Source organism: Mastigoproctus giganteus, chromosome 7 (assembly GCF_048544385.1).
Source record: "Mastigoproctus giganteus isolate SK-2022 chromosome 7, ASM4854438v1, whole genome shotgun sequence".
Classification (NCBI taxonomy): Eukaryota; Metazoa; Arthropoda; class Arachnida; order Uropygi; family Thelyphonidae; genus Mastigoproctus; species Mastigoproctus giganteus.
This window is the reverse complement of record NC_143581.1, coordinates 163900606-163917595: the sequence shown is the minus strand read 5'-3', so window position 1 is coordinate 163917595 and position 16990 is coordinate 163900606. Positions and strand designations below refer to the sequence as shown.

Below are 16990 nucleotides of genomic sequence, written 5' to 3'. Positions count from 1 at the left end.
TGAGTTAAACTGCAGGCTTCTGCACAAAGTGATGTCTATGTCTGTCTGCTTGCTTTTGTATGAAGCTTTCAGTATTTGAATTATATTAAATGCTGCATTAATGCTAGTACATTTGTGAATTGAATCATTCAAGAAACAGGGCAATCTTCAAACTTATGATAGGTCATACTTCTAGAAAAGGAACAGTTCCAGCCAAGCCATGAAAACTATGTCTGAAATCATAAATTAGGCTCTGGTTCCAACCCAAGGTCCAAATGTGACATATGTTTCTTTAAAAATTATTTGTACAGTTTTACAGGCATGTTTTAAATGCCTTCTCTTTGACTTCAATATGTGTTATCACTTTTATCTTTGCTCCTAATGTAATAGTTTTTTTTGCATCATGATCAACTGAGTGAACCCTGAACTTTTATTGGTCATTTTTAACTTGGCAGCAGTGGCTCCCTGTCCAACAGACACGTCACTGTGCACCAATCACTAGTACAGAATTAGTCACTACACCTAAATATATATACAGTCTTACTTGAGTAGTGTTGAAAGTAATATCATATTGTTTACACAGAGTAATTATGCAAAACCTGCTGACAGACAGTTATGACCTTTGTATTGCTATTTTTGACTTTTGCTTCGTGTACACAATTGTGGCTATCACTGGACAACTGACACTACTGCTTGGAGCAGCAATAGTGTCAGTTGTCCAGTAATGCTTAAATTATAATGTAAAATGGTTTGCTGTCTCAATTATTATTTACTTATTTATTTGCTTAATGGTTTTATAAACTTGAAAATGCAAGTGACTAACAGTTTAATATTTATATTTTATGTTTATGTTTTCTTTTCTTTCCTTTTTTTTTTTTTCAGCAGAAATAATAAGTTTTGTTATGTTGGAAATAACTAGTGTGAAAAATGCATCTTTAAATTTTTTGCCAAAAAAGAGAAACCACATTATTAAGTAATGCAATCCATTTGTAAAAGGTCCATTATTAGTTTCCAACGAGCAAATTCAAGAAAAATCAAAAACTTGTTTCAGAAATAAAAAGAAAATCGGAGTCTTGGTGACCAGATGTCGCCATCTTTATCATGATCTAGGCACTACAGCAGATAGGTCTTTACTAACTTTTAACTTTCAAAAAGCTAGTGATTGGATAACTACAAGTAGGAAGAAAACAGATTTTCTGTTTACTGGCAAAACAGGGGGGGGGGGACCACACAGCTCCTTTGCAAAAACCATTTTTTTTAACTTCCACATTACACTACAACTTAAATTTCACTGACAATATACATATTTTATATGAAAATACAGCCACAGGACTGTTTACTAGTATACGAGATGTGTCACAAAATTAATGAGACTGAATTTATAAAATGCGATGTTGCAGCACTGCACATGCATACTGCATATCAGCATGTAGGTTGAACCCTTCCTCTACAAGCAGCTATTACATGATTATGATTAACCCCAGTTGCGGCCTCTGCAGCAGATATCTCCCCAAATCAAATTTCAATTCATAAATTCTATAATTTTTACTCTATCTACAGAGCTGAAACTCAGTATAGTTGGAACTAGAACTGTTTTCTTGAATTTTCCCACTTAAAATTTCAGAAGTTTCTATCGATTTTCACACAAATGACAAAAATGTGACATCAAATGTGCATTTTTTTAGGCCTTTTTCAGTTATTTTCTTTAGCCCCGCCCCAACTAGCCTAGGGCTTATGAAACGAGGTATTCCATTCATTTTCTTTTTTTAGCGCGCACTCCACACAGCGTTATAATTATTGAGAAGGCAAAGAAAAAAAAAAGCGCAACTGTTTGTTGCCATAAGAAACAAAAAAGAATCTGCACATTTGTTTTTGCATTCCTTTCTTCAATGTGTATCGTATCTACTAACACAAAATCAAGAAAATTCATTGTTGGAAACCACACTGGAAACGGGAAAAACTGGTGTAAACTGATCAAATGCGCATCTCATAAAAAAAAAAAAAAAAAAAAAAAAAAGAGAAGTTTGCTTTATTGGAATTGTTTTTAGGGACCTACACCAGAACAGCAATTTCTTGGATGTATATTTCATCTTCCAACAAAATTTCAAGGAAATATTTCTATTGATAGCTGCATTACAAACTTTGAAAATTTGCGCACAAAAGGTGGGAAAAAAAAAAAAAAAAAGAAACCATCCGCTATGAATAACAGATTGTTTCTTGAAATGTGTATTCTTCGCAAAACTGCAATATTTTCTAACAATAAAAAGCTAATTAAGGATAACACAGCTAAAGGGTTGTTCAAAAAGTATTGTTAGAAAATATTTCAATATTTCTTTGGGATGCTTTGATGTTATACAAAGGGGGAAATTCTTTTTTAGTACACAAGCTGAATAAATTCACCATCCACGGTCATATGCTGTTCTGAGCTGCAATAAAAAGGTATACCCCACTGAAAAATAGATTTACTTCCTATCTCTTCTTTTGTTTTACTGTGGGAAGGTTATTTCAAACAATCAAGCCCCATGACTGCTAAATGCGGTGCTGTTTCTTGTATTCTCTCTATCTTGGGAACTCCTCTGACTGGTCGTCCAGGAGTATAAACAGGAAATTTGACCGAAGAACCCTGTGAGGTCAGGAGTTGGATACATGCTTGCTTGCACCAACCAAGTAAAAAGAACTTTATCACTAAGTGAGAGAGTACACACAGTAAAACATAAAATGGGAACTGACACGAGGCACAGATATTCAAGAGATAACATATATTAAATTTAGCACAAATAAAGAACATAACATCGAACAGTGGTTCCCAAACTACTGAGATCTACGGACCCCTTCAAAAATCCAAAAAAAGAAGTTTATGGATCCCTTCAAAAATAAAAAGGTTGCAGATCCCTATAAGAGTGTGTGTGTGTGTGTGTGTGTGTGTGTGTGTGTGTGTGTGTGTGTGTGTGTGTGTGTACACTGGGTTTTCTGAAAAGAAAATTCAGTTTTATGTTTAAAACAACATAACTTTATTCTTATTTTTGCATAAATATATAATAACTTTATTTATCATCAATTTGCTATACACAGAATGAATCATTTGACCAGTTCCAGAGGGTCCATTTCCCGGACCCCTTGGAACTGGCCTACGGATCCCTAGGCATCCATAGAACCCCAGTTTTGGAAATGCTGACATAGAAGACAACATTTTATTGTTATATAATAAATGTTCAGTTTTTTTGGTGGAAGCAAAAATATTTCTTAAATGATTATACAACCCAAAACCCAAGGCTTTTTCTCTAATAACATAGAGGCTTTTGGCTACTGTATGCAGCCTTTGTCAATTAATTGAGCACTGGAAATAGGTGGTTTTTATGTGTGTGGCTGACCTTTGAGTACGTAAGGTCACAGAAGAGGAGAGGAGGGTGGTTTATGGGTATGTGCAAAAGTGACGAGAGAGAGAGAGAGAGGTTAAGAGAGGGGGGAGGGAGAAGGTTCAGTTAGGTGACTGCTGTCGTAGGCAGCACCCGTGCTCACAGACTATGACAGGCTCAAATATGGGTCACTGTACCTATACAAACATCTGTACGAGGCAAAAAACATGCAGTCACTCTAAAGTAACCGTAGTCATTTGCATTCAAGGACAAGCTATACAGCGATGTTTGGAATTTATAATACAATTTCAAGAGGTATTACTGACAAGTACATGTTAAGAGCAGAAAACATTCTCCACTACCCACACAATGATTTATTTTATAAACGCAACTATCAACAGAAATATTATTTTCAGGAAATTCCATTAGAAGATAAAACGTTTTATAAAAGATAAAAAAAAACAATTAAGTAAAGTAATAAAGCAAAATATTGTTAGAAAGTAAAAATACAAAATATTGTAATGGGGCAATAATGCAAAGTATTTTTCCCTAAAACAATTACAGTAAAGCAAAGTTTTTTTCTTTTATTTATCAAATGCACACCAGACCAAAATCGGACATATTAGAACTTCAGCATCTGTGATGAAACTTCCTGCACACTGATATTGTTGGCTACAGCAATTACATAAAGCAACAAAGCAAAACATTGTAACAGAGCTATAATGCAAAGTATTGTTCCCTAAAACAATTACAGTAAAGCAAAGTGTTTTTTTTTTTTTTTTTTTTTTTTTAATCAAATGCGCCTTGTGTTATTAGTTTTACGCCAGTTTTTTTCCTGTTTCCACTGTGGCTTCCAATAGATGAATTTTCTTGATTTTTTGTTAGTAGATATAATACATATTGAAGAAAGGAAATACCATATTTTTGTTTTTCAAAAACAATTCGCTGTAATTCTTTCCGTTACTTTCTTATGCCAAGAAACAGTTGCGTACATTTTTATTTATTTTTTCTCCCTGTCAGCTACATCAGTCACCTTGGTAATGGTGACGTTGAATTACGTCAGTCACCTTGGTAACTGTGACGGACTTAGCTTCAAAGTCAATTACGGCTCTGTGTAAGTTGATTTGTTCCAGCCAGCAGCGCTGCAATCACGCGGGAAATTCAAACGTATGGAGTGACCATGGTTTCCTCTAAGTTGTGCGCATGCACTGATTTCTATGAAGCTGCACAGGTGCTTTTACTTCCCGCACACACAGCCAACATACTAGATGGCGACAGGAGTATTAGTGGAAGAATGGATATAGGAAGGGGGGACAGCTCATGCCATAAGATTCGCTATTGCATGACATGTTCCCACATCTTTTATTTCCAAATACATAGTGCATAGTGAAAAGTTATGTGTTGATTTTTATTTATATGAAAAAAATTACTACATTACGAATATATAAAGGCCTGTAGCAGTTGTAGTTTATATTGCATGTTTTTAAGGTAAGTTTATTGTTATAAAAAGAATATAAATACCATATAATAGGGAAGGTCAGCATTTTTACATTCCGGCCACTCAACCACACACATACACATTATGTGTGGGGGTAGAGTGTATAAGGAATGTATTGTGATCGTGAAAATTTTTGAAGTCGAGATTTTTCACGTATTAATTTTTACTAATTAATAATACGTAAAAATATGTGGGCAGAATGCCAACAGATCTACTGATCCAGATTTTTTTTATTCATTTGAACTGTATGTATATAAGAGAATCTATTTTCCACACGTTAATTGTAGATGAAAGTACTGATATTTCAGTACAAAAAGTATTAACCTTGTATTTTAAATTTCAAGTGAAAAATGAAATATATTACAAAACAGTATTTGCAGGTATTTTGAAGCTTACAAACTGTAACAGTATGTCCATTTTAGAAAAAATAATTTTTTTTTTTTTTATGATGAATATAACCTTGATATTCAAAAGATATTCACATCAGATGGAGCAAGTGTTATGTTTGGAAGGAAAAATGGAGTAGCAGCAATTCTCAAAAAGGAAATATTACATCTATCTGAACAACATTGTGTTGCACACCAAGAATATTTAGGATTGGACAACATGTGGAAAAATGTATCTATATGCATGATATAGAGACATTTCTTAGAACTGTATACACAATGTTTAGCAGGTCTAGCATAAAAAAAAGGAAAAAACTAGCCCAGGTTACAGAACATGATGTTGTATCTTTTAGACCATTAAATGAAGTCAGATGGTTATCCTGACATTTTGCAGTTGATGCTTTAGTAAAAAATTATGAAATATGAATCGAATATTGCACTGAACAGGTTAATGAATGTAATGATCCTATTAGCAAATATTGTTTACAAATTTTGACAAATTCACAATATCATGTGGCATTAATTGCATTCAATGATGTATTACGAGAGTTTGCATCGCTTTGCAAATATCTACAAAAGAGTTGTTTAAACATTATTGATGCACATCAATATGTTAAAGTTAAAATAAACATATTAAGAAGCCAATACCTTGGAAAAAAGATTTTCTGGAGTAAAAATGTGAAAGAAGTATTATCAAAAATTCAAAGTGATGTTGACACTGCAGCTATAATCCGCTTTATCAAACATGTATGTGATCACTTAGATAACAGATCTGCTGATGATGAATTAAACGATTGGAAAGTATTTGATATTAATGCTATCACAAATGAAAGCAATAATTTTGACTTTGGAAAACAATGTAATACGCCTTGCAAAAAATTATTCACGATTTATTACAAATAACGAAAGTGATGTTATTTCTAAAATATCAGAAGAATATTCGGAATTAAAATTTATAATTGCGAAAAAACTAAAACTGGAACATTTAAAACTTTCAGTGACACTTTAAATTCTTACTTTTTTGTAACATATCCATTCTCTATGATATTATGGGAACATTTCAAGCATCAAGTGCAGACTGCGAGCGAGGATTTAGCACTATGAATTCAATTAAAAACAAAAAATCGAAATAGAATACATGAAGATCATTTAAGTGACCTTATGAGAATCAAATTGCATTTAACTAATGGTGCAACAATAAATGTAGATGATGTTTAGAAAGTATGGACTTCTACAAACAGAAGAGAAAAATTCCAAGAAAAATAAATAACTGTAAAGTGTAAATTTATTTTTAACATTTTTTTTTATTATTATGTATGTCCCTACTTATAATTAAAACAATTTGTAAAAATATTGCACATATTTAATCTTGTCTGAAATTTTTTTACTCAGGTGCATTTCTGCACCATGCAGCTATAAGAAAAATTAGAGGGAACATTGGGAGTGACGCGTTATATAATCAAAGGGATTAGCCGATTGTTTTTTGCAGGCATAATTACAAAAATGTATATATATGATCATACATTTTTGCTGTTTTCGATTTAATAGTTTTTGCTGAACTTTAAAGGTAGTAAATCAAAGAAAAAAAAAAAAAAAAAAATTCTGTTTATGTATATTGAGAGTTTCAATTTTGTAGATTGAGTAGAAATTTTAGAAATAATTAGTTTCTATCACGAGGGCAATTTTCAAATTCATAGGCTTAAAAAACACCAGCACAATTAAGGGTTAAATAAGTTGAATCAGTTTCAGCATTTGAATGAAAACAAGTAATCTAGTTTCATAGTTCATTTCAATTTATTCTCCTTTGCCATATTCAATTCTCATATTTGGTGAGAAAAATATCTTCTAGGTTTAGATAAATGGAACACATCAGCAATATTATTACAATCTTCTAGAACTGCTTGGAGTGTAAGATGGATACAAAGTAGATTATGTATCAAAAGTAAATTTATGAAGGCTATTTGACATTCTTTTAAACCTGGGACAGATAGGCATAAAATGTACAACTCTTTGTGGAGTATGATACATTCACACCTACTAGAGGTCAGGGAGACCTGGACCTTTAAGTAGATGTGAATGGGTAATATAGGTATGTCCGATTCACAATCTAGTTATGGTTGTAGTTTCTACTTAATTTGTCATAATTTATTACTTTCCTGATTCTGCCACTGTTGTTGCTATTATTGCAAACTACTGTTTCAACTAACTAGTTTATAGTCTGTGTATAGTATCGAGCGGAAGACAATCAGTTCTAGACATTCGTTTTGTCTGCCTGTTTGTTTCCAAAATTCCCACATGTCCTGGGATCCAACAGAAAGGGATATTGTGGCTTTGCTGAGTAAGTTCTACTACCTTGGATTGGATCTGTTGAAGGATTGAATGGCTGGTGATATCCTGTAAGGCTGTTAAACAACCGAGGGAGTCAGCTAAAATTATACCATGTAACAAATGTCTGTATTTGATAAGACTTAAGGCCATCAGGATGGCTTGTAATTCTGCTGTATAAATACTACACTCTTCTGGCAATTGTTGTGTAAAGGCTATACCTGAAATGGGTACAGGTACCTCTAACCTACTTTCAGTCTTTGATCCATAAGTGATACAAAGAGATATATCCCAGGAACTGAGCGAAGTAAAAAGCATGAAATTGTTGAAGATTTAAATTAGGAAGACATGATTTTCTCCATTAGTAAAAGTATAGGCCACATATAGGCTGTGTAGATTTCCATGGTGTCAGAGGTTCTAATGAAGGTGAGATAGTGTCGAGGTTAATATTCTCTGATGAAATTCTCTCAAATGTATACCTGCAGGATGACTGACATCTGGGTACATATAATATATATACTCTCCCAACTTGGCATAAAAGGTGATTCCCATATTAGATGTCCTGGTAGTGATTTTATCTTCACAGCATAATTGAGTAGTACATTTTCCCTCCTGAGTTGTAATAAAGATCCATGCATACAGACTTGGAATAGGTAACGTTCAAAAACTAGGCACTAGGCTTTGCAGAGTCATCCAAAGGTGTTCATCTATCCATGATCAGATAAGGGCCTGGTATAATCAAAATAGAGTGCACATTCTGCTCCCCATGTCATTGCAGATTAGACCTTTAGTATGTTCAGTTTTTTAAAACAGGTGACTCAAACATTTGATATGATATATGACAGTTCATTTTCTGTCATATATCCCAATAAGGCCCAAAAAATAGATGTTTTTACATCACTGGAATGATCTGTCCATCAAGTTTCAGTTCTGGGTCAAGACAAAAGTTTCACTTTCAACAAAAATTAATGCATGCAGTTTTTTGCTTAGAGATTCAGAAATCATTTACTTCAGCCCACTTAGTGACTGTTTATAGCTCCTTCAAGTTGACACTCAATGGTTTGCATGCTTTGTGAATAGTACAAGATACTGAAATCAATGCCCAAGGCTGTAATGATTATATTGAGGATTTGTTCTGTTATCGTATTTATTTTAATTTGGAACTTCTGGGACTAAAATTCTTCAAAGTGTAGTAGACATTTGCACCTGGAAAGTTTGCCATTGCAAAAGTTTTGGATATATAAAGGAAAAAGCCATCTGACTCCAAAGTGATGGAGATTCTTGAGAATTGTATATTGCCACACAGCATCATACACCTTCTCTATATCAAAGCAGACCATGATTTAATGCTCTTTTCTGAGAAAGGCTATGCGTATAAAGTTCTCCAACTGTATTAGTAAGTCTAAAGTTTACTGGCTTTTCTGTAAACCAAACTATGTTGAACAAAGGAGATCGCTGCTTTCTAAAAACCATTAATCGTGTATTGATAATTTTTTCATTATTTTGCCTAGACAGTTAGTTACAGTGATAATTATTTGGGTTTGGGAGGTCTTTTCCTGGTTTCAGAAAAGCCAGAACTACTCTACAGCACCAGTTTTCTGGAAATTTATTTCCATGAACAATTTTGTCATTTAAATCAAGTATGGCTATTTTGTATTCAGAGTCTAATTGTATTATCTGTAATGGATCTTGTCCAAGCCAACTGCACTTTATTTCAATTGAGATAGGGCTCTTTGCAATTCAGATATTGTCAGAGGTAAATTGTATGATTCTTCATTTGCTACAGAGAAATTCAATTTAGATTTTTAAACTTTGTCCTTGTACTTTTGGAAAGTTGATGTATAAGAGGAATTTGTATGGATATTTCTGCAAAAGTTTCTCCTAGTGCAGTGGCTACTTCTGCAGGATTGAGATGGATTGTCCTTTCCATGTTAGAATTGGTAATGGGTTAAACTGACATTTGTTATTTATTTTGCGGATTTTATTCCAAATGGTTCTGCTTGCTATGGTACTAGTTACTGTAAATGCAAACTTGATCTAAGATGCCTTGTCAAGTAGGTGGCAAGTAACAACCAGTTTCGTTAGTAGTGTTAGTGTTCCATGTCACAATTTTGCAATGGAACAAGAAATAAATATCTAATTTTGCTTTAAATTGGGAAAATCTGCAACAGAAACATATGAAATGTTAAAAACTGTTTATAGTGATGAAGCGTTATGTCATACCAGTGTGTTTGAATGGTGACTGATGAGTTGGACATGAACAAGAAGATTCTTCAAAACCTGCATGAAGATTTAGAGAAAAGGAAGGTCTGTGCAAAATTTGTACTGTAGCCTCATAGATGAGCAGAAGCAACGAAAGGAGTCATCATGCAAAGACATCATCTGGACTTGTCAAGACAATCCTAATTTCCTCGAATGTATTATCACTGGAGATGGGTGCTGGATGTTTCAGTACGGCCCAGAGACAAAGCATCAGAGCATACTCTGGACTTCAAAATCACTAAGGCCCAAAACGTTTCGTTTACAGAGGTCCAGAATAAAGATGATGCCGATCACATTTTCCGACAAACAGGATGCGATTCACAAGGAATTTGTACACGGAGGAGAAAGAATCAATGCTAAGTTCTATGGACAGGTACTTCAAAGACTATTGAAGTGCATTTCCCTGGTGAGGTTGCAATTTCAAGAGAAAGGCAGACAGTTCTTGTTGCACAACAACCCTGTCTCTGCCCATTCTGCACTTCTTTCTGATGAAACATGGCATTGTACAGATCAACCATCTACCCTAATCTCCCGATCTAGTATCAGTGGGCTTCTTCCTCTCCAAGGTGAAAATTTCCCTCAAAGGAAAGAGATTTCAGGATGTTGAGAACATAAAGAAAAACATATCCACTGGACTCAACATCATCTCTTTGGACACCTTTGCTAACTCTTTTCAGACACTTTCAGAATGGTATAATAAGTGCACTCAATTAGGTGGTGGTTACTTTGAGCTCTTCCACTTTTTTCTTTGCCACACCTCATATCAACTGTATAGATAAAAAAGCCTTGGCAGTTCCACGGTCCATGTCTAAATAACAGTTATTCAGTCCATGTCTAAATAATGGTGTTCATTACTTAGACACGGACAAGGTTTGGAGGTCCTTCATATGGTTTGTACTGACCATTTGACTTTGCTTTTTTAGCCTAGACCCATCCTTCTTTGGAAAATATTGTTTTCCTGTGTCCATATCTTTATCTGCAAATATCTCAAGCATGGATTCATCTGGTTGGATCTTTTCTTCTGTGTCCATCTGGTCTAATGATTTCTGGCTTGTAATGTTATGCATTTCTTTTTCACACTGTTAGCTTCAGGAGGAATAGAGAGTGGAGTGTTCAATGACTGCAGTCTGGAAGTTGAGTAAATTTTGAGCTCAATTAGAGATACACTCTTGGAGGAATCGTTACTTCACTTTGGGTCTTAACTGTGTTTTGTTGATGTGATTTGAGCGTGTTTTGGTCTATTTATGATTGGGAGAACAGCTTGCCTAGCTTACAGATAAGTAACTCTGTTCTGCTCTGCATCGTAGTTATTCCTTCTTTCAAAGGTCACATTCTTAGGCACAGGGCAGAAGACTCACAAATACCACATATGGCTATTCCATGGCATGCTGCTTGTGAATGACCATACTTCTGACACTCAAAGCAGCAGAAAGGAATTTGAACATACGGTTGGATACTGCAGTTTATGTATCCTGCTTTAACTGATTTAGGTGGTGTTGGAGTGTTGAACGTGAGGATCAAGACAAGTGATGGTGTGATATAACTCCTTTTTTTAAAATGATTCTTTTTACATCCAATACTCCTTCTTATCTTAGTTCATTCTTTATTTCATCCTCTGAGGAGATCACACTCTGAAATAACTCCCTTCAATGTATTCAGTATATTATGAAGGGAAACCGCTACCAGTATTCCTCCAAAAATCATCATCTTAAGCAGCCTCTCTGAACTTCAGACACTTGCTGTCTCAACTAAAAATGCTCCTAATCTCAGTCTTCTGACATATTTCCTATGAGTTGTTCTGTGGTTGAGTGTATAACCAAGGATATTGGTGCTTGAAGTGAATTCAAGTCTGTTGAGACTGGTTCATTTTCATCATGTTCTTGTTTTTTGATTAACATGGAGTGGTGCACAAAGAGTTTGTATCTCAAGGTGAAACTGTCAACCAAAGCTTTCTACCAAGAAGTCCTTGAATGGCTATAGAGGAGGGTTCTGCATGTCTGACCTGAAAAGGTCAAAAACAGTATTTTGCTCTGCATCGTAGTTATTCCTTCTTTCAAAGGTCACATTCTTAGGCACAGGGCAGAAGACTCACAAATACTACATATGGCTATTCCATGGAGGGTGCATCATAACAATGCACCCTGCAACTGAGCAATGTCTGTTACAGGGTTTTATGACCTCCAAAAACATTCCAATGCTCCCACAGCCACCTTATTCCCCTGATCTGCCACCATGTGACATTCTTCTTTTTCCACAGACCAAGTATCGCCGAAAGCAGATCATTTTGGGATGATCAACAACATCCTGGGGGCCATAACCAATGCACTAAAGGAGGACCTCACAGAAGACTTCCAGCACTGCTTCCAGGGATGGAAAGAGCATTGTAGGCAATGTATAGCTTTCCAAGGAAGCTACTTTGAAGAAGAGAACTTTCAGTTGTAGAAAATTTTTTATAAAATCAATCTCATTAATTTTGTGGCAGACCTCATAGTATGCTTTCAAACATAAGCTATCCTAGGATTTTATTGTCTGTATATTTCTGCTTGAAGTGTCTGTTAGACATTAACTGATTATGACTGCTACAAGAAAGATACTATTACAGACTTTACCCTCTTCAGAAATGATTCAATTTTTTTTTTTTTTTTTATAACAATGGCACTGCCATTTAGACCAGGCTAGCTTGTTTGTTTGTTTGTTATTTGGAGCATTAGCAACTAAGGCCATATTGCTCCGGGATATGCAGTGGTCATTCGCTGACCTTTCCGCATCCTCTGTATTTGGTGGTGACGGGCTCGAACCCCGGTCTAATCAAGAAGTGTGTGCTATGCACTGCTGCTCCTTCCCACCTGGCTACAGAGGCGCCTTTTAGACCAGGCTATCAAGAATACTTCCACAGCTTCATCAGAAAGATTTCAACTGAGTTTGTTTTTTTTTTAATCTGATTCAATATCCTCTCACTCAGATTTACTATAACAAATTGCTAAAATGCCAAGTATGATCCAAGATAATCTGTTATATTTTAAAGTTTTTTTCTGCACTTGTCACTTCCCTAACTAAGGACCACCGTACATTAATTCTTTCTTCTTTCATAATATTACGTGGTAGGTTCTCACAATTAAACTGACAGAACTGATTTTGCAAAATATCTACACACAAAAAAAAAAAAAAAAAAAAAAAAAAAATTACACATTGAAAAGTTTAATTGACAAGCAAATCATGTCAAAGTAATCAATTTTGAATGAACATGGCATATTTCTTTACACTACGCTAAAAATGACAAACCAGATATTTGAATGGATTCTGATGATAAAACAAAAAATAAAAATCATCTGTTTCACCAATGAATAAAATAAACAGAAACACTATGCTGGTTTTAGATGCTGTGCTTAGTGTACACTAAACAATGTCTATATAAGTGTTAACAACAATGTCAAATGGATTTTACTTATAGAGAGACAGACATAATATAAACATCAAATAACACTCTGAAACCATTCAGATAAATAAAAGCCCAACTCAAAAATGTAGTCAAAATGGTAAGTGGTTTCATTTCTTAAAGAAACAAAGAAATTGGTCTCTAAAAATATTACCTTTGGTTTCCTCTTGAAATACATAAATGTGATTATATTATTTTACATTAGAACTGTACCTATTATAATCACTATCAGCAAAGATTTAAATAAAATATATCAAGTAAAGGACATTATGTGGAATGTTAATAATGTAAATATAAAAATAAAAGGAGGGTACTAGTTGTCATGTGAAAAAAGTGTAGTTCATTTTTATACAGTTTCCAAGCAGTAACGTAGTTTTACTGTAATTTGATACACCAATTGTTGCAGGCTACATTTCTGGATTATTCAACTGCCAGAGCTGTAGTCTACAACAATTGGTTTATTAAGTTATTGTACTTCATGTGCTGCAATACTGTATGTTTGAACTTCAAAAATATAAACTAAACTTCTTTTTTTTCACACAGAAAATAGTTCTCCCTCATTTTTCTGTTTAAGCGAAGTCAATTTCTGTTCTAGTGGTTCCTCTGAAAAGCCACCAATTCATGAAATAATGATTAACATAGCAACACATACCTAAAGACTCATCCTTTTTCTTCTTTTTCACAGGTTGGATATCTTCTTTAAAGGGCTCCACAGCTGCAGCAGCAAGTATTGTTCCAGGATCAGGCAGAATTTCAATCTTCACCTCACATGGCTCTTCCTCTTGATCAGTATTTGTCAATATTGCAACAAGGTGGTGTTCTGAAGCTTAAGAAGTTAAAAAAAATAAATAAATATGCAAAATCTTTTGCAACAAAAATCTCATATCAACAGAACTGTCATAAATGTTATTTTGTAATACAGTCAGTCCTCGTATAGCACGATAGTTGTGTTCCTAGAAACCCTCGTGCAATGCAAAATCGTGCAATATAAACAACAGACCCTATGGGAAAAATGGGGTTAGGTGCTGACCACCCAAGATTGAACACACATTTGTAACCAAATCATTACCAAACACAATAAATAGTCGAATAAAATACGTATTTTATTACAACTATTACGTAATAAAATATTGCTAATGCTTTTGCTTCTATCGTAAGCAAACATTTTTTTGTTTGATTTTCTATCCAAACAGATGACAGCCGTTCCATCTCTTCCACTTCTTTGTGTCTTAATCTAATGGATTTTAATTACACTTTGAGTTGTTCCTGCTATGAAAGTTGTTTTTATTTTCTCTGCATTTTTGTAATTCTCGGCGTTGCCTCATTTAGGTCTGTAGCACGTGCAATATCACATGGTCTTTCATTTCGCTCAAAGCGTTTCACAATTTCATATTTTTTCTCTATCAACAGAGGCGGACTGGCCATAAGCTTTACCGGGGAAACCCCAGTGGGCCGGAGGCCGGTGTGATTTTGGCCATAAATGCTAGTATGAGGCCACTATAAATTTTCCCGGGGAAGAATTTTTGACCCAGTCTGCCTCTGTTTATCGATATTGCTTTTCTTTTTCTCTCTGAATCTGCAGTGTCTTCACCAGGACGCTTTCTTTTCACACCTTTTAACTATTTTACTAATTTTTAGGGAATAAAGCACAATTACAAAACGAGGAGGCACGCTTGATACACATAAACAAAGCTGAGAGCGTGTAGCAACTGAATAAACAACACCGTAAAGGCAGAGACACACTATGAACACCTCACATTTTACTAAAGCACATTTCTGGGGGTTACTACCATAAAACAAAAACTATTTCCAGCTGCGTTCCTGCTAGCGGAATCTGCTATAAACTGGTAGTAAACTCGATCTAATTGCATTTGCGATTATACCGATAGCTAGATTTGTGTGGGTTTTTACGTTATTACGGTGAAATGTGTTTCCCCTTCACTGAAATAAAAAACATAAATACATTTTCAGAATCTTCTCTTCATTCCTATCGTGTTGCGTTCTGTTGGGGTGATTCTGCGTTCGACTGCCATTTCTTGTAAACACAAAGGCGAATCGTGCATAAGCGAATTCGGTTCATGTTATATAAGATATCGTTCCCCTATTTATAAATCGTGTATGATCGAATTCATGTAGTGTAAACAAGTGTTATACGAGGACTGACTGTATGTTGTGTTTTTTAAGCATTTTAATAAAACTATTTGCCTGCGAGCAAAGAAATAAGTCAAAAACAAATCTGTATTAATATAAAAAAAAAAAGCATCTAAATACTTTGTTAGGTTTGAAATATTTATATTTTTTAACCTTCAAATATCTACTCCACATCCACGAACAGTATTCTAGTATTGCAGTTTAGTATAGTACAGTCAAGAAATTCCCAGACTGATGTCAATAAATGCAGTGCAATTTGCTGTTGTCAAATTACTAGTTTCAACCTGTATCCACACACATACTGAAGTTTGTTAATCATTCAGTACGCTTATTTTTTCTGTGTGCATTTGTGTATTTTATCACAATTTCTGGATGTGAATATATTATGCAATCAGCAAATACTGAAAACACTTAAGGAATCTTCTTCGGAAAATGTGAAGATGATGAGCCAGATTTAGAGAGGATTCTCTGTCTCGTGTTGTCTTGTTTGAACGGTGTCACTGATTCAAAGAGGGTAGAGAAAATTTAGCAGATGATAACCATGCTAGAAGACCTTTGGGTGCATAATGGCCTTTAGCTGCCGCTGCGCTGTAAAACCTCCAACAACAACAGAAGACCTTTAATACTTGAATGCCAAAAAAAATTGAAACAGCTGGACAAATCATTTATCAGAACCACTATGTGATACTGACAATAAACTTTCAGAAGTTTTAAACATTTCAGGCAGATTCTGTCATAAAATTTTAAGTGATGATTTGAGCTCGAATTCAGCTGCCCAGCATGTGGTGCCTCCGATGCTTGTGAATGATCTACGCAATGAGCAGATGATAATTTGTGATGTAATAAATCTCATATCAGCAGCTGATAAAGATTTGTTGTTTCCAGAGTCCATAGTCACTAGACACCAGACTTAGTGTTCTCTATGACCCACAAACAAAGTGTGAATCACCTATTTGGAAATCACCTCATTTGCTGCAATCACGGCTGCAGCGAATTGGGTAATTCTGGCAAGGTAGATCAAAAAGGAAAGCGACACTGGAATTTTTTTTTAGAGGTGTTATGTCTGCTGAAAGAGGCAATTCTGCAAATGCTTTAAGAATAATGCAGTGGGCAGCAAAATATTGGGAGTGGCAGTTGCTACACAATTATGCACCTGAACACCACTTATTTATTGTGCAAAAAGATCTTGCTAAACTCAAAACTGTTATGTTACCATGTTCACTCCTACCTCTCAACATGCAATTTTATTCTTTTTCCAAAAATGAAACAACATTAAGGAAGCTGTTGCATCTGCAGCAAACATGAAGCTATTGACAGAACTTAAGATTCTAGCCATAAAGACAACTTTTTATATGATCTCATTGTAAAATAATAAGAGGAGTTTACCTCAATATAGTATGTAGAACACTTCCGTATGTTACTCTCCAGAAATTAAAATGAAAAAAATTGAAAACTTACATTAGAGTAAAAAATAAATAATTAAAAACCAATTTAACAGAGTATTACAGCTCTGATTCATACTATCTATGATCTCATTGTATAATGAAAGTTGCAATGATAAATTTTACACTGCATATAGGCATTACTTTGCTGCATT

The 16990-nt window shown here is 34.6% G+C and overlaps 1 protein-coding gene across 4 annotated transcripts in view; it reads right to left on the bottom strand.

The window, feature by feature from the left end:
* The window catches only part of LOC150083310 (uncharacterized protein C2orf42 homolog), a 191033-nt gene that overhangs the window by 116173 nt on the left and 57870 nt on the right, over positions 1–16990 (bottom strand). For all 4 annotated transcript variants that reach the window (XM_090377168.1, XM_090377169.1, XM_090377167.1 and 1 more), the window contains exon 4: positions 13895–14068. In XM_090377168.1, the coding sequence (XP_090233294.1) occupies positions 13895–14068 (174 nt within the window). The remainder of the gene's footprint in view (positions 1–13894; positions 14069–16990) is intronic.